Genomic DNA, 23,521 nt, shown 5'->3' with positions numbered 1-23,521 from the left:
ATATTAACAGTATAAAAAATATATATGGTAAATGTGTGGATGGTAATGCATAAAAAAATGCATTAAAAAATACTAAACAAAAAGTACATAAAATATTAATAGTGTAAAAATATAAATTGTCTGTGTGTGTGTGTGTTAATACATTTAAAAAGTAAACAACAAAGTATGGATGTTGTGTTTTGTTGTTTATATTCATATTTATTTGTTTCTATGTAATAGTATAGCTGTTGTATACTATATGAATGTCAGTGTGTAACTGCAAAGTGTGTCAGCATCATAGTGTGATGATGCCACACACACACACACAAACATAATTACACACACACACACACACACGTATTGACAATGGCCGAAGGCTGTCTGAGTATCAATAATCTAACAAACAAATAATGTCATTTTCAATAATACGCTGCCATTCCCACAGTTGACGCCTTGGCGAGTTGCGTCCATGGACCTCCTCAAGGGATCCAAGTGCCAGAAGCTCTCGGCCCGGCTAGAAGGGAGGAAGAGGAGGAAGAGGAGGAGGAGATGAAGGAGGGAGGAGTGCGGGATGCTGCCGTAACAGGAAACCTTCCGGCTCTTTCCAGTGCGTTCCGCCTCTCACAAACATCGTGGAGATTTTCTGATGCTCCGTGAAGACTCGCTGAGACGCTCGACAGAAACTTTTATTCAAAGGTAACATGATTTTATTCCTCCACATAGAGCGCTAAACTGGGATACGCTGCCAATGCGAAGTGATGCTAAGTGAGGATGATGATGATGATCGTGATGATGATCGTGATGATGTCATGAGGGGATGTTTGAATTTCCGCATCCTAGAAAACTTTGACTTGATTTTCAATTAACTTTTATGTCATTTGCGACATTTAGAGTTAATTGTGTCCATTTTCATTCATCATACTCGTAGCAAAGTGATTCTTCATGTGTGTGCTCCCTCTACTGCTACATGCAAACATTTACGATTTCATTTAAATTGCAGTATTTTTTTTAAAAAATTTTTTTAATAAAAATTCTTGAACAAGGGGGATTAAATGCCAATGCATAAAACATTGAAGTTGGCCCCCACCCCCACCCCCACAAAAAAATAAGTATTGCGTGAGTGAGTCAACTGTATTTTCATATATTCTAATTCAAAAAGTGAAATACAATGAATCCGAGTAAATTTATTACAAAGCATAATTCTCAAAAGGGTGCTACGAGTGCCACCAGTGCTGCGTGATCGCCCTCTAGTGGTACACAAAAGAATCACTGTAGTGCCTGAGTAGAAAGGTTTGTATATAAACATATATTTTTTTAGTGAACATTTGAATTGCGTCATAATTGAACACATTCACTGCTGAGGATGCTTCTGTTGATTATAATTTATGTAAAGCACTGAGAGTTACAATTTATGTATTAAAAGCGCTGTTGGTCTTTAACTTGAATGCAACCGTTTATTGCCACTGACGAATATATTCGTCAAGTATGTTTCTCAGGGTCTTTCTGTGAAATTCTGCTTCTGCATAACTGTAATGACTAACAGATCCCTTTTGAGTAGAAAACAAAGAATACGTGGTGAATCTCGGCTTGTCCCGTCAATTATGGGGTAAAGAAATGCAAATACATTGTTGCACAAGTTAAGGCAACCATACACGAACAGAGTATGTAAATGTATGGTCGACTTGAGCTATGCGGGGAGTCAGCGTTGCTGTTGTACAATAACCGCCCGCATACTCGTGTTTCAGCACCCACGGATTTTCATACTCATGGCATTTTTCAATATTTTACTTTTTTTTTCTTTCTTTTTTGGGGGTGGATTCAAACATGGAAAACACATTATTATAGTATTAAAGTGTTGTATATCATCACTTATTGACACTTTTTAATTACCTGTATTTTTATGTAATTATGATAGGTGTCAATTATTTGCGGATTTTTCCTAGTCATGGGATGACTATGCCCCGTGAACAGTGCGGGTTCTGTAAATAAATAATTATTTTGACATCAAAAGCCATTTCTGCTTGTTTTGTTGTTTTTAGCCATTTTTGGCATCAAGTCAAGATGCCCTTTCACAAAAACACTCTTCTTCTTCTTTTCTGATTTTTGGTCAGAAAGTGGTGTTTTTGGTGAAAGCAAACATGGCTTCTACTGCTAATTACTAAAGAATGGGAAATACTAGAATGTTGTTTTTTTGGTGAGCTTGCTGCTTATACTGTTCTAGAACACAATATTTTCGGAAGTTCAGTGAAAATGCTGTCAAACGGCGGCTAACAATATGGGAAACTATGCTGTGAAAACGGCAATGAACTCTTTCTGATTCTTTCATCTACCACTAGGGGGAGACTGTGTATCACACCCTGAGAATGGACCACCTTGCTTCAAAAACCCATTTTTGTGTTGTTCTTTCATATTTTCCACGTGTAGGAAATGATGGCGGGCAGCCCCGAGAACATCGCCATGGGCGAGTGCACGCTTTCGCAGTCGCGCGACCAGCTGACACCGCCCAGCCGCACGGAGAGTACGGTGTTCAGCCTCTCCCGCAGCGACTCTCTGTGGACGGCCGAGACACCGGCGAGCCGCTGCGAGGTCTTCTGGTTCCCCATCCACTTCATGTCGACGGGTGGCAGCTTCCTGGCGTGCGGCGTCATCATCAGCGGTCTCTACTTCGCCGGCTACAGCCGCAAGGTCAGCAACTTCCTGGGCCCCGCCCTGCTCTCCATCGGCCTCATGGTCTTCGTGGTGGGCGTGGTGCTCATCCCCATCACCAGGGAGAACAGGCGGCGAGCCCTGAAGAAGCCGCTCGCCTTCCACCGACATCCTGCCTTCAACGCATGAAGACTCCATAGGGTTTTTATACAGTGGACTTAGATAGTTCCGCCATTGAAAATCCCTTGAAGTGATCAGGAAGTAGGGAGTGTGTCAGTGATTCCCCACTTCCTAAACACTTCAGAGACATTTTTATATAGCGCATACTATATAGCAGACTCTTGGGTTGAAACAATTAAAAACTTCTTTTTTTTATATAATGCACTAAACTGTTGACTCGAGCGCTGAAAATGGCTCATTTGGGCCTGTTTGGACAGTTTCACTTAGGGGTGTGCTCACTTTTGTTGCTCTAGGGGAATAGACAAAGGCTATGGGTTGAGATATTTTAACAGGGACAGGAAGTGTCCATCCCGACTACTTGACATGGTAGCAAAGCGTCATTTCTTCAGTGTTGAAAAGATAGAATCAAATATTGACACAATTGGGAGGGGTGGACTAACTATTGTGAGCTCCGCTTTTTTTTTTTTTATGGCACTTTGTGGACGAATGCCAGCAAGATACTCGGGAATGTTTCAGAAGGCAAAGTGCACTTGAAGGCGGGACTAATGCGATGAGATCGACTGTATGAATTATTAAACGTTTCCTCTCAACTCTTTCGTGAGACTCAAGTGAGCGCCAACCGGCCATCAACACACTTTTAAAGTTAATCAGACCACACACACATTGACAAAAAAAGAGCAGAACACATTATTAGCACGAGTTACGTTGTTCACCTTTAAATCGTTTCACAAATCACAACAAACACAATTATTTGTTTCACAGATGTTTAATGGCATGCTAAATCATGTTAAACTTGCACACACCAAAGAGATATTTGACATTTATATCAGTTTTTGAAGGCTAAAGGATTTGCATCAACTTTGTAGTGTACACGCCCCCACCCTCATCACCGCGCTGACATCCGGGATAGTGGAGACACCTTGCCGCTATTGACCGAGTGGGCGGCGTCTCCTTTGTGGCAGGTGAGCATCCTCCTCCTCCCCCTGCTTTTTCCTTTCCTCCTCGACGTCCGTTATTTCGCTTTCTTTGCCGGCCTGTGATGTTCCGTCCTCCCTCGTCGTCGTCATGGACCTGAGGAGATTTGTGGGCAAATGTTTACCGCTCTTGTTTGTCGGTTTGGCGCTGGACGTCGTCGGCCTGACGTTGCTGCTGGTCGGCGTGTTCGCGAACGTGCGCGCGTCCGACGGCCAATTCTATGGCGACTTCTTCATCTTCACGGGCGCGCTCGTCATCTTCATCAGTCTGGGCTTTTGGGTCATGTGGTACGCGGGCAACGTGCGCGTCAGGCCGGGCGACGCGCGTGAGACCCGCACGGACGGCCTGGCTGCGCGCATCGTGCGCAAATTGTCCGAGAGGCTCAGCCGAAAGATGGCAACGGCGGCGGCCAGCGCGAGCACGCTTGATGACGCGCGCGCGCACGACGACCAGTCGGCGGGAGACTCGAGGCCTCATCAGGCCAGCAGGGTCACGTGGGGGAAAGCCACCGCCTACAACAACAAGGAAACGCTGCCACACAACTACAACTATCAAGGATACCGCCAGGAAAACTACAATAAAGGATACGATAACCAAGGGTACGACCATGAAATCGACGACAAGAAGGAAAAATATGATAAAGGATGCGATAGTGACGCTCGCAACCATGAAAACTCCAATGATGGAAAGTACAACCATTACAATAACAAGGAGGAAAGATATGACAGTAAAGACTGTGATGGAGGCATGGACTGTGACGTCAAAGATAAAGGTGAACAACTTTGACTTGTGTGCTCCACAACCATGAAAAACTACAACAAAGGCTATGATAATGAAGGAAAACTACAAGAATGAATGATAAATCCATGAAAGCTACACGGAGGATGTGCAGGACAACAAAGATGGAGGTGAACACCTGTGACGCCACATGAATGTAAATGACAACCTTAAAAACTACTACACCACAAGCACAAACATTTTAATGATTAGGAAATACGGAAGGATACCCGGATACAAACTTGAAAGCTATAGTCGTGACCAAGAAAGTTTTAATGGGAGCCCACACACACACACACAGACACACACGCACACACACACAAACACACACACACACTTCCCCCCAACCCAACCAAGTTTCCATGAAGAACCGCCGAGTCATGTTTGCGGTTTGATTTTCCGTCATAGTCATGTGACAGCCGGCCAACCGGTTTGGCCTTGTTGACTCGACAAACACCAAGATCCTGGCGCACACGCAGAGTGACGCGTGTGTTGTGAGGCAAAATTTGAGTTATGAGTGAACGACGCCGCTCAAGTGAAGGGAAAAAAAATATTGTGCAACGAATGTAACGCCGCAGTCGCAGATGCACTTTTAGACGTTTTTGAACGGGACAAACACAAAATCAAAATGAAAACTATGGAGAAAACGCTTGAAAGGAGCTTCTGTAGACCACTCCAGCCCCTGATGTCATTCACTAGGCCACACCTCTTAAAAGCACTCATCCAACACACAAATATTACTATTTTTAATTTACCATTCTCTTTTATTGTTTCATTCCGTTTTCTTACAATACGGAGCTATTTTATTTAAAGAGGAGCTTAACCCCATATATTTTTTTATAATTAGCAAATGTATGTGTTCCACCCATCTAAATATGATTTATTAATACAGTATTGTGTTCGTGGAATAAGAATTAAACACATTAGTTCATACATTTTCATCTGGCCGCCAAGTTGGGCAACATCGCCCTCTGCTGTCGACCACAATTAACGTTGCAAATGTCACGTGACTAAACCGGCAAACAAGTTAGCAAACTCCCCGTGTAGTCGGACCCTAAAATTTTGTTAAAACCATCACATTATTATGCTACACTGTGTGAAATTAAAGTTGACACTTAAAGAAAATAAACTTCTTTGGACAAAATTTGCTCTCTTAGTTTAAAATAATTTCACTTTTTTTCTTTTCAGTGTGACCCTGATATTTCTTCATTATAGATGCACGATAATTACACAATAAATGAAATACCAACCTTTGTGGCACACAAAAGTTGGTATTTCACTTATTTCTCTGCCTGTAAAGCTTTTAATGGCATACATGTTATTTTGCAGTCTTGCTACTTCATTTATTTTGTCCTACGTCTTTTGTGTGTATATATGGAGTAATTCCATACAGGAAGTACTACAAGTTCCACCTAGTTTTTGCTGAAGATGATTGAATGAGAAATCCTCTTCAATTCTGCCTTTTACGCCTCCAGAAAGTGACTGGCCGGCTGTATGTTCATCAAGAATGTACATCTTTGGGCACGGTTATTGATGTATATTGAGAGATAAGTTTGTTAGTGCGCATTTGTTTACTGTGAACACGTAGAGGGAGGGATCGGTACAATGTTTGTACAATATTTTTCTCTTATCCATTGTTCTTGATGTCTCCCAATAAGTGTTTAAATGGGTTTGTATTATTTTAAAATGTGTTTAAATACATTGAAAAAATGAAGTGCTGTAAATGCTATAAAAAAAATATTCCTAAGAGTATTTAAATTGGCCATTTATATATCGTGGATTTCACGGATTGCGGGGGTGGTGTCATGTTCTGTGTTTGGCTGGATTTGTGGGTGCTTTAGAAAGTAACCCCTGAGATGGAAAGAGAATGACTGTAATACGTTTTAAGGGGGTTTTGTTGACTGATTTTATGTTGATTGACGGCGCGATTGTCACGTAATACAAAAGTCAAAGTCGTCAGGAAGCAGCGAAACAAGTCGGCCCAGCTCAGGAATGAAGATGGACTTCTTCATGAACCGGCCCTTCCGCTCCAGGATTCCTCAGGAGTCGTGCAAGGAGAGCTGTCATAGCAGCCCAGTCGGCGTCCAGTCAACTCGGCATCAACTTGGCGTCCGCTCATCTCCGTCCGGCCATGGAGCCCAACAAATGCACGTCCTTCTTCCTGGCTGTGGCCGTGCTCCTGGATGTGGTGGGCATCCTGCTTTTCCTGGTGGGCATCTTCGCCTCGCTGAGGTACTGGGACTTCTTCGTGTTTTCAGGACCTTTGCTCATCTTCTTGAGCATCTTCCTGTGGATCTTCTGGTACATGGGCGGTCTGCTGGTGCCCGAGGAGGAGCTCGACCTGCCCAAAACCAGCATCCTGTGAGCAACTGGACCGCAAAACGAGGTCCGGACACCATTTCCTGGCTTCATCCGTCGGCGGGTGAGATGGAAGCTTGGTCATGTGAGGATGTCATCTTGAACGTCCACAGAACAGGAACAAAGGGAAAGGATGGATCTACAGAAAATATCTAGAAGGTTCCAAAACTTGGATTGAGGGACCACCTTTGATGGCGCTCCCATTGATGTTAATCACACTTGACTTGTGAGCTGGAGCATTTCTAGATATTGTTCAAATAATTGACGTTGGTAGGGAAGGAAGCGCCCACTCATCGGTCATTCTTAAGTTTGTTGCCTTCCAACGATTGGGTTTTCACTTGTTCTTCCTTGTCCAGCGGGTGTCAATAATTTTTGTCAACTGTGGACCTGTCAAGCCCTCAGACTTTTTTTTTTTTATTCAGTGACTTGATGTAAAGAGAATAACATAACTACCAACACTTAAAACAAACTTTCCATAGATTCTATAAAAATAACTGAAATGTGTAAAATGTTCCAAATGATTAAAAAAAGAAATAGGAAAAGGGGAAAAGAAACGGAATGGAAAACATATTGTCGTGTGGTCATCTCGTTTATTAGCTGATGTTGGTAGCAATGTGACAAGGTTTCCCAAAAGTGACTGGTAAAACGCTGAGTCATGTGGAAAGGTCGCTTGAGTACAACACAGCAAGAATTCTCAAAATCGGATGATGTGTTCTGGAAAAAAATAGTTCTTTGTGTCTGTAAAATTGTTCTCGGAGCAAAGTTGTTGGTTGCTATTACTTATAGAAAATTATCTTGACATTTCAAATGGTGTCCCCTGAAACTGGGCTTAAATGGCGCAAATTGAATTTTTTTTTTAGATTTTAGAGGCGTTTGAAGTGCTTATTCCAGTTCTTTTTATAAAGTTCCACAAAGATGGCGACTGCTTGTCATGTAGCTAGCATTAGCTTAGAGAATGTTTGTGATGCTTGGTGGCTCTGGGACGGTGCCATGACTCTTCTCCCACATAACAGATAATCATTATCCCTTACCACCATCCCTGTTTTTCATTTCATCCTCTTACCTTTTTCCTGACTTTTTGTGTACTCTGATAAATTGGCGTTAAGCTTGCCGTTAGGTTGACGGCCGTGTGAGTGAGATTTGTCAATCCTAACACATTGTCCCCTGTTGCGTCATCGTTTCCATTTGAATTTTTAACAATGTGAATTAGGAACGACACGTCATGGAAAATAGTGACATGCTTGTACTGTCAGTAAAAAGTTCAGAAATGTTGCTATTTTGGTGCTGTTTTTTTTTTGCCAAAAAAACAACAAATCATTTTGGCAAAAAAACATGACGTGAGCACCCTTGTTGGTTTAGTGGACCACAAAATGGGAACGTCAGTTTAAGTCATGTTGTTATTATTTACATGCTTCATGTCTGCTTTTGAAAGGCTTTGCAGTTCTTTCTCGTTTGTAACATCAAAACGTGTCAAACCGGCCATGCAGGCTTTTACAGGACTAACATCAACCCGCCCCGAAAAGAGGAAACACCAACACACCACTTTACTCAAACCACATTTGAGGTCAAAGTGCTAAAATGAGCCCCCACCCCAACAATATTCCAGCTCCCATATCATCATTGTGCATTCCAAGTGCCATGGCTTCATAATGCAAGGATTTACAACTACCCTGAACGTGATCATGTAAAAAGTGTTCAGTTTGACTTCTGCATTGGGCAAAACAAAACCAAGCAAATCCTTCCACTTAAAGGGGAAGTCAACCTTAAACATTTCTTGACAATATGTTATATGTTTATTGTTACCTGACACCTGAGCAACTGTGATGTCATTTTCACTCGACAGCAAGTGGCAAAATGGCCGCCTTCTGATATAGATAAAAATGGCTAGATTCTTTCTCCTTAACTCATATTTCACTAACGCAACATTAATCAGAATACTACATTTAGAATAGTGGGACTGCATAAAACATATTATTCTCAAAAATTTGGGGGGGGGGGGGTTGACTTCCCTTTAACACTTTAACACTTTTTTTGACAGTGTTATAGAAGAGCAGCGTTGTTACATGGCTTAGGAACTTTGATTTTCAAGACGCCAAAAGGACACCACCTGAACCACAAGGAATTGTTTTGTTTTGTTTTTTAGCTCAATGCAGGAGTCAAGCTTAACACGTTGTAACCTGAAATTTATCACCTATGGTCAATTGGCCCTTAGAGAAAACACGCTGAACACGTGTTGACAAACACGCAGCCCAAAAGGACAACGAAAGCAAAATGCCTCGGCCACGCCTCAACAGACACGCACGGCGCCTGGACTTCTCCCAGACATGGTGAGGAGAATTATTAATGGTCTCCATTTGGAGAGGAAGCGGAGGAGTAATGGATCTCTCGTTCACATCTAACTACTGCTCGCTCATCATCCCTGAGGGAGGCCAACGCCCCCTCCACACCCCTGTTGTGTTTGTAGGCCTGAATGGTCGCCATGGTGCCGATCATAATCGTCTTCCTCACATTTCAGATGATGATGATGATGATGATGATGATGGACGTGTGGTTTGTGAGAGCTTGGTGACATGTATTAGCTCTAATGCTAAGTGTGCTGTCACCAGATGAACAGTAAAGAAAGAAAAAAACAGATGAAATACAAGCGAGTCTAACAGAGACAAAGTCATCATCTGCTTTAAGTCGGCCAGCGCCAGCAGCAGGTGAAAGGTCATTGATATAGGCCACTGATGTTTTACAGCCTATACGAGAACAGTTGATAGTGAAATAAGGAAATATGTCTTAACGACAAATGTTCATAAGCTTTTATGTCATTCAATTCAATGCTGCTATTGACAAATTTGGGAAAAAAAGTGCCGTAATTCATAGATATTATTAATTATTATTAACCAAGTCATTAATCCTATTTAATATTATAAATAGTAAAAACGATTTAATGAATGATTATTGTTTATTGTATTTTTTATTTTAATTGGTCACTAAGTTGTTGTTTTTTGTTTTTTTCAGAGCCATACTATTTAAAAATATTACTGGCCATTTAATTCTCTTAATTGTTTGATGATTTATTTTTAAATAGAAAATTAATTATTGGTCCAGTCATTTTTGTATTTTTCAGTTTGTTTGTTTTTTTAAATCAAATATATTGTAAAAATACTGTATATGCAAAATTAATTCAAAACTTCTGACTGGTGGTCACTTCATAAGGTAGGCCTACATAAAAATGTAAAAACTCTAATAACGTTCAGTGTTTTGACTGACACTTTCACAGATGTGTTGATTTAAAAAAAAAAGTTTAGTACAGTCGAAGAATACGATAAATATGAAGAGTATAAATGCTTAGGAGGAAGTTATGTGTTATCGTTAACGCTCTGTTGGCAAAAAGTGGTCCAACTGGTATGACGTCAACCCAAACAGCATGAGGAAGGTGTGTGGCGCCCTCTAGTGGATGCTGGAAGCAACCAGCCAACATCCTAGCTCCAGCCATCAGAAAATTGTTAAAATATATTTTCTGACAATAATTTTTACATATTTATTTTACTATAAAAATATTCATGTAAAATTAAAACTGTATTGTAATGAATACATATTTATACACCTCAGATTACATTCTATATGCAGGAAATTATGAACTTTTCCTAGTATTTTTTTCTCGTAAAAATGCAACCTTCTCTCATCACATTTGAGCTTTTTACTATTCATTATTGATTTTAAAAAATATACTAAATTACAATCAACAATTTAAAAAGTATTCTACATTTTTAAGTTTCCCTTTTCGGCTAACCCGATTGAAAACGATATCATCATCACCACCACTGAAAATTATATTTGTATCGCAGTTTTGGCAATACTCAAAGAGCCATTGCAAATTTAGTGAGTAAAAGTCGTCAAAAAGAAAATACATGTGTAAAAACAACAACAGATACCTGAAGAAAAAAAATCCACTTGCAGTAACATTTTTTGGGGACTAGGTCACTTTACCCCATTACTCGTTTGACAGAAAAATGTTCAACGGTCTTGAATGTAGAGACTAGGGAGTAAAGGGGGGGGGGGGTCGTAAATAAATAAATACTGTACACAGGTACGTGCAGATAGCCGAAACATCTACTTCATTAGAGACATAACTCCATATTTGTATTGAGTTATTTCCTTCACTGCTGGTTTGACGATTAATGGCACGGGCATATCCAGATGGATTTTGGTGTTTTGTTTTTTTATGTTTTGGTGTTAGACTGTGTCTCTCTGTGCTGCCTCACGTCCTCCCATATGTGCAGATAGTGCCCCCCAACCGATCTTGAATGTGCCCTCGGATTACTCATCTCCTGCGATTGGTCGATTCCTTAGCTCTGCATCGCCGTCCTCGCACACGATTGGCTGACGGCTCCGTCAATCTACCCACATTCACGCCCCCTCCTTGGCGTTAGGTAGCACGTCTCAACGCAAGCCTTTCTCTCGGCGGTGGGTCGGAGCCGCTGTCCCTGGCCTCGCATGTTCCCCTCCAAATTCCGCTTTAAAATTCGATGCCCCGTTTGTAGGTCGGCTCGCTTTCGGCCTCCACCGCGTACCCCCCACTCGTGTCTAGTTCATTTAGCCGACTCGCGTTCACCATGACTGCAGTGAGCGGCTCATCCGGGCCGGTTGCGCGGCTCGAGGGCCGCGAGTTCGAGTATCTGATGAAGAAGCGCACGGTGAGCATCGGCCGTAACTCGTCGCAGGGCTCCGTGGACGTCAGCATGGGTCACTCGAGCTTCATCTCGCGGCGGCACCTGGAGATCTTCACGGCCAGCGATGACGGCGCCGGCGGGGCGGGCGACTTCTACCTGCGCTGCCTGGGCAAGAACGGGGTGTTCGTGGACGGGGTTTTCCTCCGCCGGGGCGCCGCTCCGCTGCAGCTGCCGCCGATGTAAGTAGCGCTTCGCCCCCTTCACCCTGCCTGGAACATGTGCATGCTAAGGTAGTTAGCCACGCAGGCTAGCCGAGAAAATAAAGAAACAACCATCTTGATGTGGGGGCTCGCTTTTTTTTTTAAGGTCGGGGGCAGCACGTGTTTTAGCTTGCTAGCCGTAATGTGTATCCTTCATCGTCTTTGTTGACATTCTTGTTAGCCACGTTAGCACCTAGCTGCTGCTTAGCTAGCCCGGCCTAGCTCACGCGTGTGTGGCTGGAGGCCTATGTAGGCTCAGGAGTGTTTATTAATCCACTTCAGATTATATTTTGGTAGCCGTGTTGTCGTTATTGTGTCAAATGTGTGGACGGAGGCGCTAACCTGCCGTTAGCATTAGCTGGGTGGTGGTGTGTTTTTGTGAATGGAGCCGCTGGACGTAAACAAACCAAACGTCTCCGCCCCGGGTCACACAAACACGCGTGCGCACGCACACGCACGCCCCGGCCTTAATTATTATTATTTATTTTTTTTTTAAACCTCCCTTCTATATAAACAAGTGTTTGTTAAGAGGGCATATCATTTAACATTTTTAATAGCGTTTGTCACAACTGCTTTGGCTTTCAGTGACTTCTATATTACTATGACTTTTTCATTCCTGACTAATGTTCATAAAGAAGTTCCCACTCAGTGTATGTTTGAGCGTTGCAAAAATAAAATCTTGATGAAAATAATGAATTGACAGCTGCTTTCAACGAGTTTATGAAAAAGTAAATGCTAATCACATTTCTGTGTTGTAGTATTTTCTCTAGATGTGCAACAGTTAATAGTTTTGATAATCAGTTAATCGTTTCGAGACATTGTTTAACGAAAAACTGTCCAAATCCTCTTAACTCCAGCCTCTCAACAGCAGTAAATTTTCTCTGATTTCCAGAGTCCTCTATAAAAGAAGTCTTGATTATTTTTATGTTTAAGCATAATAAGAAATTTGCACACACATGCTTTTCCTTTGTTTTTATTAGCTTTTGTCATGGCCTGGTTAATTTTTTAGATTACAATAGCAATGCCACTAAAAATTGCTTGATTAATCGCTGGATTGTATGACATTGTTTTCATTTCCATCCCTTTATTTAAAAAAATGGGACCACCACTGACTGGTCATTGCTATTGTTTGGTGTGTCTTGTTTCTACGTGATGGCATTTTTAAGGGCAGACGTGACCGGCATCTCTCCTGCTAATGCTAGTTTGCTGTGAACGGCTCTGCTTGGTTAATCGCCACATCATGGTAATTATCTCTGGTAATTGGGCCTCTTTGTTAAAAAGCCAGTAGACTGACATATGTGTCAGTGTCTTAAATGAATGTTTTTTTCCATGTGTAGTAAAACTATGCACTACTGTAACCGTATTTTCCAGTCTACCTGTTTGGGTGTATGCCATTGCACCATGGCTACTAGAAAGCATTACAAGATTTTGATGAGTTATGGAAAAGTAAGTGGAATCACTTAGAATTTGTGTTGTAATCTTTCTGAATGTCATCACCATGTTTGTTTCTTTAATACACCAAAAATGTTCAAGTATAGTATATGTTTTTAATAGCTAAATTGAAATGTTTGGCTCGGTTGTTTTCTAAGTTACGATGAGCTTGAAATACCTTCAATGAGTCAGAATGCAAAATATAAAACATGCCCTAAATAAATTCCATTTTCCATGGATAGTCAAACTTTCCACTTGACTTCATCTGTTGGGATGAAGGCTTGTTTCAAACTATGACACAATCACGTCTGTTTGAAAGTAATATTTACTGTTGGTGATGGGTTTTATGGGAAAGCGAATAGAAAGGCCTACAAAGGGTGGGCAAACTTGGTCCTCGAGGGCTGGAGTTCTGCACGTTTTAGAGCATAGGTGTCGAACTCCGGTCCTGAAGGGCGGCAGTCCTGCGGGTTTTGGAGGTTTCCCTCTTCTAACACAAGCTGATTCCAATCAGCAGGATCATTATCAGGCTTATGCAGAGCTTGCTGATGAGCTGATCATATATCAGCTGTGTTGGAGAAGGGAAACATCCGAAACCTGCAGGACTCCGGCCCTTGAGGACCGGAATTTGACACCTATGTTTTAGAGGTTTCCCTCCTCCAACACAACTGATTCCCATCAACGGGATTATCAGGCTTATGCAGAGCTTGCTGATGAGTTGATCATATGAATCAGGTGTGTTGGAGAAGGGAACCTTCCAAAAACCAGTAGGGCTCTGGTCCTGGAGGATCTAGTTTGCCCACCCTTGGATCACATTTCTACATGAGTTTGAACTGTCAGTGGGATTTAAAAACTAAGAGTGTTGATTCCAAGGTCATTTTTTTCTTCCAGGATGAGCGATGCCTTTTGTTGCTATTGTATTTTATATTTCATATTCACTGATTACCCCCCCCCCCCACAAGTTAATAGTTTATTTATAGAATATCCTTGCCAAATTTCATATAAATCCAAAGATTTTGAAAATAAAATATCATCCAGGTTATATTTAGTTGTTACCAGTTGGCACAAATCGGCCTTAAGTCTTAAATGTGCGACTTGGGAGGTTTAATTTTCTTGTCAGTCTTCTTGCTTTTGTATTGACAAACGTGAATGCGTACAGGCTCCAAAATGAAGTGTTTGTCGCATGATGCCTTATAAAATCTGCAACAATCCTCATCCACGTTTACCCGCCGCGACTGGTGCGATCGACCGTGTCCCGGAGCTCAGTTTGTATTGCCTAGATTCCACCGTGCTGATGTAAACACCCAAGCATTCTTATCCCACCCCCGCACATTCCCGCCTTCTAGTCTCTCCTGTCTTCTTTTGTTGATCTTCCGCAAGCAAGTCGGGGGTGCCAATGGAGCCAATGATGACGTTTGTGTCAATTTGACTTTTGAAAAGAAGAGGAGTTTGCCCATAATTGGTTCTGTGAAGAAGGAGGGACTCAAGCTTCGTATGTCAGGATGATTGGTCAAATAGAAATGTCTTCCGTCATGTTATTCAGGGATGATGTAATCAAACGCAAATTAAAAAGGGGAGTAAAACTCTTACAAATAACCGTTTTCTTCCATAAAGGGAAATGCATTGGGAACACTGCACATTCTGTCAAATAAAAATACATCAAAGTTGCTTTTCTTTTATAGAAATGGACTAAAATACAACACAGTGTGCGGGTGTGATTAAAAATAGCAGTTGAGAAGAGAATACAGTCAGTCGACAAATATTGACATGAATAATTACCGTTTGTGACAAGTGCCTCTCTACAGTGTTGCATGGAGTCACTGGTGAAGTACTCTTCCTTAATGGTGGAATATTTTATTTGTTTTGATTTACTTATTAAACATTTATTTAACCCAATAAGGCAATTGAGAGCAGATTCTCATTTGCAATGCCATTGTTTCTTTGGGACAGAAAAAATATTGAAGAAACCGTAGTCGGGTTTACATGCCATGTATTCCGATTTAGAATGAGTCTAGATGACCAAACGTATTGAAAATGCAGAAAAAACCTGCACAATTTGCTTGTGAATGCTGGAGACCTGATGTGAAACTGAAATTCTGAGTGATTGGTATAAACAGACAAAATGTTAAGTGCAAGCCCCCGCAAAAAATTGTGGTGCAACGCTTTTTCCAATGATTACGGGAATAAGTCCACACAAAATCTCTCCTTCGAAACTTCACATTGATGCGTCTATCGACTCAGCAGAAGTAGAACTGGCTTGCACAATTGCACGTCTATGATTGCTGACACAAGGTAACATTGTTAGTATAGCCTACTACTGCTAGTAAAGTGTATTGTAATCCCCCCCGCAGGTGGTCAAGGATAGACACGGGAGCCGCTGCACTTTCAATTGTTTTATTGGGCAAACGGTGACAAAATAAATACGTAATGAGCACGGGCCCAACATGCTGACTGCCGAACCTCGGCTAACGACAGCCAAGCACACTTTCATGACGCACGCATCACTCACCAGGCCAGGCCTTTCCTTTTAACACCACACACATTCAAGGTCACACATACTACAGTAGAAAATGAGCGTGGCAACCCCAAATGGACTTTAAAGCTGCTCTTTGTAAAAATTTGCACAAAAATATCTTTACAACCCTTTTTATTTGACCGTTTATGACTCGGAAACATCTGCTAATTACCGTATTTTCACGAGCATAAGGCACACCGCATTAAAAGGCGCAGTTGTGGGTGCTTAAACATACGCTAGCTCAAAACATATGGTAACATGTAGTAGTTTTAAAAAAAGGCAGCGGAGCAAAACTGAGTTTGGTTGTACTTTATTGAAGTATTTAACAATGTACTAGAGTTACTTTTGATCCATCCTCATCCACAAATCCCTCAAAGTCCTCATCTCCTGGATCTGAAACGATCAGCTGGGCTAGTTCTCCATCAAACACGTCAGGTTCCCTCTCGTCATTGTCAGTCAGTCTTGTTACCGTGCGGCTCCTCAGAAATGATGCCGGCTTTTGCGAAAGCTCGATTAGTGCAAGCAGACACGTTTAGCCCAAACATGCACAATCCATTCACAAATTGTGGCGTAACTCGCTCTAGCATTTCCATAAAGCGAAAGCAGTGAGCACCAAGACGCCCAATTGTATCTTATATACAGGAAGCCGGGCCCTGGTTGAAGACTGGCAGGCATGAGAAACCGAAAGACTCGTGTCATATTTCAGTTGAGTCTTTTGGGTTCTTATTCCTGCCAGTCTTCAACCAGGGCCGGATTTCCTCTATGTAGGCAATGTGTGGGCAGAAATGTTTCCACACCACTGTGTCCCACACAGACAGTCAAGTGGGGCGCTTACTGATGTTGCACAACAACATTTACAGATTTTGGAACTCGTTGCACACAAAAGACGCACCTCACTATTAGGCGCACCGTAGATTTTTCAGAAAATTTAAGACTTAAGTGCGCTTTATAGTCATGAAAATACGGTAGTAGATTAACACCTTTGCTGTTCACAATGGGCACTCCTGCAAGTCTCCTGCCAATAGTTTTCAGACTGGATTCGGGTCACCCTCTGGCTGCGGATGTGACGTCATGTGCGCATTGTGCATGTAAAGAAGGGCTCAGTTTAATTTTTCGTCAACGGGTGGCAATTACGTCTCGAAATGGAATTTTCTGCCTTCAGTAGCTTTAATAACGTTGGTACCTCACATGCATATTTTAGATTGGTATTAGTGCTAAATAAATAAAAAATATCCAGAGGATCATGAATTGTAAAAATCTGTTCCTTTCCTGTCCGCTCAGGTGCACGTTCAGGTTCCCCAGCACCAACATCAAGATCACCTTCACGGCTCTGTCCAGCGGCAGGAAGACGAGGCGAGAGGCCCCCGAGTCTCCCGTCAAGCCGGTGCAGCCTCAATTTGCGCCGCTCACCATCAACATTCCCGATAACCTCGCCCACCTCATGAGTCCGCTGCCCTCGCCCACCGGAACCATCAGGTAACCGCCGCGCTACCCCCGTGAATCCGTGATCCCCCGACATGCAACCACAACGCACGTGTATAACATCACGTCATGTTACCTTGACTGCATGTGTCTGGATCAGCCACCGTTTTTGACCGTTGTCTCTTGGTGTCTCATCAGCGCCGCAAATTCATGCCCGTCTAGCCCTCGGGGGGCCGGCTCGTCGGGGTACCGCATGGGGGGCCGCATGGTGAGCTCGGCTGAACTGCAGTTGATCAACGACAACTCTCAGCCCGAGAATGACAAGGATGCGTCGGGCGAGGACAGTCCCAAGGTGAGTCCCCGTGGACTGCATCCTAAACGAGTGCAGCGAAACCCGACATATTCACGTGTTTTTAACAAATTTAACACACTTTGTCTTCTTGGCCATTTGTTGAAAAGCTTTTCTATTTTTGTGCGTGCTCTGTAAAGCTTAGCCAGCTTGAAGCAAGGCAGCCCGCCAGGCCTATAAAGCACTGGGGATAACAGTGTAGTAATTGCTGTCATGGAAATATTGTTGACGTGGCACACGGCAACTGAGGGCCTTTGCCACATCTGCTTGTACACGACTCTGAAATGGACGTTTTTCTTTGGTCAGGACGACTCCAAGCCGCCCTACTCGTACGCTCAGCTGATCGTTCAGGCCATCACGCTGGCGCAGGACAAGCAGCTGACGCTCAACGGGATCTACAACCACATCACCAAGAATTACCCCTACTACAGAACGGCAGACAAGGGCTGGCAGGTCAGTTTGATTGACGGCGTTCCAGTTGACTGATGGGCCCTGCTAATGCTCTTCCTCCCTTCTTTCCGCCGGCAGAACTCCATCCGCCACAACCTGTCGCTCAACCGCTACTTCATCAAGGTGGCACGCTCGCAGGAGGAGCCTGGCAAAGGTTCCTTCTGGAGGATAGACCCGTGCTCCGAGGGCAAGCTGATTGAGCAAGCCTTCAGGAAACGACGGCCCCGCGGCGTCCCCTGCTTCAGGACCCCGCATGGACCGCTCTCCTCCAGGTGAGACTGGCACTCGGAAGATCAAACGACACAAAAGGACATGCGTACCGTTGAAAAGATACCCCCTTGTACCTCTGTTTAAAAGTTATTTTAAACAGTAACAAATTGTGGACCCTAGGACTGCCAAAATCTTGGCTAGGAAAACCAACTGACATCGTAGAAGGCCACAGTTGGTACTGTTGGAAAGCTAACCCCTAAAAATGTTAACTTATTTGCTCCCAAAAATGTATAAAAATGTTCTATTTTAAATATTGCCATGGTCCCAAAAAGATATTTCTACGTTTTTTATGCTAGAGCATACAGAAGGATTTGATACAGCCTCTAAATTGAAGAGAACGCTTAAAGGGATACTTGACTCATTGAGCCATTTTCAGCAGTAAAAAGTTGATATTTTGTCCTGAATGAATTTGATAACTTTGTTATTTTTCATGTACAATTAATACCTTTAAAAACACATTTTTCCACTTGCTGTTGACTGAAGATGACATCACCTGTGCTGAGGAAGTAGGTAATAGGTAACGACCAATCATGGCTCAGTTCGCTGACCAAACCCAGAAAACAGGTGAGCTATGATTGGTCGTTACCTACTTCCTCAGCACAGGTGATGTCCTCTTCAGTCGACAGCAAGCGGAAATATTGGTTTTTAAAAGTATTAACTGTACATAAAAAATAATGACGTTATCTTATTCATTCTGGAAAATATATTAACTTTTTACTGGTGAAAATAGCTCAATGAGTCAAGTATCCCTTTAACACCACAACACACAAATAGGACAGCAGCATCAGCTATTCTTCTTCTGTTTTTGGAAATTATTATTGGTAATTTTTCATATTATATTTTTTATTTAAAAAAATTCTGCCTATTTTCTCAATTTTTTTGACATTTTATATGTATTTTTTAAAACATTTTTTTGGCTTTTTTTGCTCTCAATTTTCTGACATTTTTAACAAATTTGAGGCATTTTCGGAATTATTTTGATTTTGGACTTTTTATGGTTACTTTTTAAACATTTTCTTTTCTGTATTTTTTGTTCAATTCTCTGACATTGTTGGCAATTTCATGTTAATTCTGCTTTTCCGCTTCCTTTTTTGACATTTTATGGTCACTTTTTTGACATTTGGTGAAAATTTTTCTGTTTGGACTATGGAAACACACATACTACCAAATGAAAGATTGGACTCTCATCTTTCATCAGAAAAAAAAGTTTCTTTCTACCTTATTCCGTTTTTCAGTAATCAACAATAGAAAATGGTTAGTTTCACCCAAATGCTCTGTTTTGAAACAAAATACGGAGAAATCAAGCTTTTTGTGAAACGATATTTCATGCAGTCTAGTGAATTTGACACCTTTTTTTCCCATGAATGATGCCACAAACACCTAAACAGTGCTTTACTTCTGTAAAACACTACCACCAACAATGAGAAAGTGTTTTTTTGATAGCAAAATACGTTTATTTGCATTCAACAGTGTAACAATTTGACAAAACAATTTGGCAAACTATTTACAAATGTGTGCAACTGTGGTATTATTTACAATTATGTGGATGTTTCGAATACAGTTTTTCTTTTTGTAACACTCCCCTGCGTGCAAGGCGACGCAGCAGGATTTGCACAACAGATTAGTTTCACTGCGATGGCCCCTTAGCGTGCAGACACTACACTTTCTTGCTGGCTTTTTTTTCCGGGGAATAGCAAGTATATACTGCAGTGTGTGTTTGGCCATGTTGCCATCAAGTCTACTCTCAGGATCATGATACGGTGACGTTGCGGTGGTGTTACGTCTGGCTTCCTCATGTCCTTCAGTTCCTATACCGGGTGGTTGATCCATCTTATCCGCTCCATTCATGGTGGCATCGTAGTCCATAACCAGTGTCTTCTCCGTGATCAGACTGTACCCACTTCTCCGATGAATATGCATTGGACTCGGGGCACTCTCCGTCGTCCGATTGAACGTCCGCCTGAGCGTGCTCGGTTGTGCTCTGCGTTTTCCGGCGTTAGCATCGCTAGCCGGTGAGGCTTTATGACGTGATCATAGCCGTCGCGTCAACGCTTGCAACTTCGGCGTCACCCTCGGAGTCACCATCATCATCATCGTCGTCATCAATGTGCTCTTTAGCATTGGTCGATGCTTTTCGTCTTTGAAAAAAATGCTCAAGCGTGAGCTGCTTGCAACCGGTCGCCATTATGGCTTCCTCAGCCATTGTCCCCTCAACACTCTAGCTCCGCCTCATGTCTTCTCCTGACGCCTACCCAATCTTGTCCAAAGAGAGTCATCGCTGCCATCTAGGGGCCAAAAATAGGCATTATACTAATTAGATCTGCTTGATACTTTCAGCACAGCTGGCCAAGGCTTTCCTCCACCAGTTTACAAAAACAAAAAAACTTGTGAACGTCTTTGGCGCTCCTCCGTAGGTTTTTTACTAAACGTCATTTTAACGTTTTTGGCAGTAAAAGAGTTATAAAAAAAAATCCAGATGAAAGAAGAGTCTTTTGGTAGCTTCCATGTTTTTATAGCAATAGAACACAATATTCTGTGGGCCTTGCAAAATCAGTCAAAATCCAGTAAAACAGCCTGGCTGTTTTGACTGATTTTGCAAGGCCCACAGAAGAGGGGGTTGAAGGGGAGGGAGAGGGGGGGTTGCTTTAGTAAAAATGGCTCGGAGTGAATGAGTTGAGGCAAAAGTTCAACTGATCCTTGTATGACCTTCCATTCAAAAGTTACTTCCAAAGATAAGGATTTGTGAATAAGCAAAAGGATGCCAGAAGTGCTTTTTTAGATTCTAGAAATTCTTTCTCTATCTTGGGGAAACTAGACTGATCGCATATTTCTTCTCCCCCAGGAGTGCCCCAGCCTCTCCCAACCACTCGGGGGTGCTGTCGGCTCACTCCAGCGGCGTGCAGACTCCTGACAGCTTGTCCCGAGAGGGCTCGCCTGTCCCCCTGGAGATGGACACCTCGTCCTCAGTAGCCCCCGCCGCCCCCACCACCACGGTGGTCCAACCCAAGCTGGCCGTGATCCAAGAAGCTCGCTTTGCACAGAACACACCTGGTTGGTTTCAATATTGTGTTTAATGGATGGGATCATCGGTAAAATCATGTTGAATCGCTGCCATCGTAATCTGTAATCCGACGACGCCATTCTAGGCTCTCCAGTCGGCAACCAGCCGGTGCTGATCGCGCTGCAGGGTCAGCTACCTCAAAGCATGAAGCCGGTCACCTACACCATGGCGTCGCCGGTCAGCACCAGCTCCTCTCAGCCGGTCCAAACAGTCCAGACGGTCCACGTGCTGCAGCAGATCCCCGCCGGCGCCACCGCCGTCATCACGCAGCCGGCTGCCGTTATCGGCAAGAGTGAACTGCAGGAGAACGGGGAACGTGCTGACGTCAAAGGTGGGTCAGGTGTGACGTGATGCAGCAATGGTACTCGACCGAAATTCTATTCTCTGGTCTTCAAACCAATCAGCCTTCAAAACGTGCGGGAATATGTGTCCGCTCAGTGAAAGTGGAGGCGGTGCCCACCGTGATGGCCACGGGCGCGTTGGGACGCATCATCCAGACTTCGGCCGCGTCCGGGCCGCTGCAAACCATCGCCATCTTAGGTCAGCACCAGCTGCCCATCAAGACCATCACGCAGAACGGAAACCACAGCATCACCACCGCCATACAGAGCAGCGGTCAGAACACGCGCACCACTTCGACTCGCTACGTTTAGTCACCTTCGCAACGCGAAAAGTGGACTAAACGCTGGTTTGTCGCCGTTCAGGTCTGTCCGTGGCGAGCCCGCTTCACCTGCTTGCTGACCACGCCTCCGCCTCAGCGTCGCTGCCCACCGCCAAGCGGCAGAACGGTGACCAGCAGGCAGGCGCCGCCGCACCGCCGGATGCCAAACGGGCCAAAATGGAGGACGAGGCAAGGCCAGCGGACAACGGTAACAACTAAGCTCCTTAACGGAAAAGCCCACCGCACCCCCTCCCAGCACCGCAGAGCGCCCTTCCCCCAATCACCACCACCATCACCACGCGTCGTTTCTTTTACCTGTCTCTAGGGCTCCACAGGGGTGGAAAATTTCTGGAAGAGTTTCAGAAAATTTCTGGCAAAATTCAGATACATTTCTGAAAATTTTTCGGGAATTTCTAGAAAATCCCTGGGTACATTTTTTTTTTAAACATTTCTGGAATTTTGTTGTTGAATTCCTGGAAAGTTTTCAGTAAATTTCAAGAACCTTTTCAGTACATTTCCGGAAAGTTTTCGTTCCTTTCTGGAAATGTTGTTGTTATTATTATTTTGTTTTCTGGAAAGTTTTGCGTACATTTCCATGGGAAGCTTTCCATACATTTCCTTTGGAAGTTAATCTGGGAAGTAAAGGAATATTCCGAATTGCAAACTTTTTATGGGAATTAACAGAGAATTGAGGATAATTAATAGCACACTATTGCATTCAAGCATAAATAATAAAACATTTTGTCTTGTCAGACATCTATTCAAAATCGATAGCTCTCCTTGCCCACAGTGTCCTTCCCCTATGAACAGTAATGAAAATCGACAAGTAATTTAACCTTCCTCCCCCCAAAATCCTCATACTTGCTTATAAATTACTACATGAAGCTCCTCAATTTCTTGGTAGCAACACGGTGCCAAAACAATACTTGAATATTTGTATGGATTTTTTAGGGGGGTGAATAATGTAGTATAGTTTCTAAAATAAAAAATAATAACCGGACGCAAATACACAGTGGTGGAACACAGTACCATCATTCATCCGTTGTCTTGTTTTCACTTAACTCGAGCAGCACTTAAGCTCGCATGTTCTTCCAATTTTGGCTGGCAACATAAATCCAAAAAAAGCCACCAAGCAGCAGCTCGTATCTGCAAAAAGTGCAAAGTCGCGTTCCTCATACGACAAGGTAACACCGCACTTGTAAAATAATGCTAAATTATATTTTCTCTGATTTGGAAAAATCCAATTTGGGTAAAATTTTAGGATGAACCGGAAAGGCACAACAGTGCACGCCCGCGAATAGCAAAAATGTGCCAATAAATGGCCATTATAATTATCATGGAAAAAACTAATTCAGATTTAATAATTGATTAATCTGTCAATTATTGTGTCCATTATTCAATGAATTAGATTTTTTTTAACATGTTTTAATTTCCATGCCTTTATTCAAAAATAGGATTTTTTTTTTCAAATTGTTAGCGCAGAGAACACGCTAACAATTTTTAAAAATGATTTGGTTACTGGTTTGGTC

General features: G+C 42.8%; 3 protein-coding genes across 3 annotated transcripts in view; all 3 read left to right on the top strand.

Annotated features, from left to right (window-relative positions):
- Window positions 1-459: 459 nt before the first annotated feature.
- pirt (phosphoinositide interacting regulator of transient receptor potential channels) lies at window positions 460-3,395 on the top strand. Its single transcript, XM_077556430.1, has 2 exons — window positions 460-675; window positions 2,404-3,395. The coding sequence occupies exon 2, from the start codon at window positions 2,407-2,409 to the stop codon at window positions 2,812-2,814; it is 408 nt and encodes a 135-aa protein (XP_077412556.1). The 5' UTR covers window positions 460-675; window positions 2,404-2,406; the 3' UTR covers window positions 2,815-3,395.
- Window positions 3,396-3,471: 76 nt separating this feature from the next.
- tmem238l (transmembrane protein 238 like) lies at window positions 3,472-8,187 on the top strand. The gene has a single exon (XM_077556429.1). It carries the CDS (start codon window positions 3,871-3,873, stop codon window positions 4,564-4,566), a length of 696 nt encoding a protein of 231 aa, XP_077412555.1. The 5' UTR covers window positions 3,472-3,870; the 3' UTR covers window positions 4,567-8,187.
- A 3,127-nt stretch (window positions 8,188-11,314) lies between these two features.
- foxk2b (forkhead box K2b) overlaps window positions 11,315-23,521 on the top strand; it is a 14,529-nt gene continuing 2,322 nt past the window's right edge. Inside the window, exons 1-9 of the mRNA XM_077556427.1 lie at window positions 11,315-11,815; window positions 17,061-17,255; window positions 17,400-17,553; window positions 17,857-18,003; window positions 18,079-18,272; window positions 21,113-21,321; window positions 21,417-21,662; window positions 21,770-21,946; window positions 22,036-23,521. The exon at window positions 22,036-23,521 is cut by the window's right edge and continues 2,322 nt beyond it. Coding sequence (XP_077412553.1) covers window positions 11,520-11,815; window positions 17,061-17,255; window positions 17,400-17,553; window positions 17,857-18,003; window positions 18,079-18,272; window positions 21,113-21,321; window positions 21,417-21,662; window positions 21,770-21,946; window positions 22,036-22,211 — 1,794 coding nt within the window. The 5' untranslated portion in view covers window positions 11,315-11,519 and the 3' untranslated portion in view covers window positions 22,212-23,521. The remainder of the gene's footprint in view (window positions 11,816-17,060; window positions 17,256-17,399; window positions 17,554-17,856; window positions 18,004-18,078; window positions 18,273-21,112; window positions 21,322-21,416; window positions 21,663-21,769; window positions 21,947-22,035) is intronic.

Source organism: Vanacampus margaritifer, chromosome 2 (assembly GCF_051991255.1).
Source record: "Vanacampus margaritifer isolate UIUO_Vmar chromosome 2, RoL_Vmar_1.0, whole genome shotgun sequence".
In the NCBI taxonomy this organism is placed as follows: Eukaryota; Metazoa; Chordata; class Actinopteri; order Syngnathiformes; family Syngnathidae; genus Vanacampus; species Vanacampus margaritifer.
This window is presented reverse-complemented; position numbering and strand designations above follow the sequence as displayed.

Excerpts from the sequence above, each read along its gene's own strand:
- tmem238l (XM_077556429.1), top strand. The coding sequence starts at position 3,871 with ATGGACCTGAGGAGATTTGTGGGCAAATGTTTACCGCTCTTGTTTGTC.
- pirt (XM_077556430.1), top strand. The coding sequence starts at position 2,407 with ATGATGGCGGGCAGCCCCGAGAACATCGCCATGGGCGAGTGCACGCTT.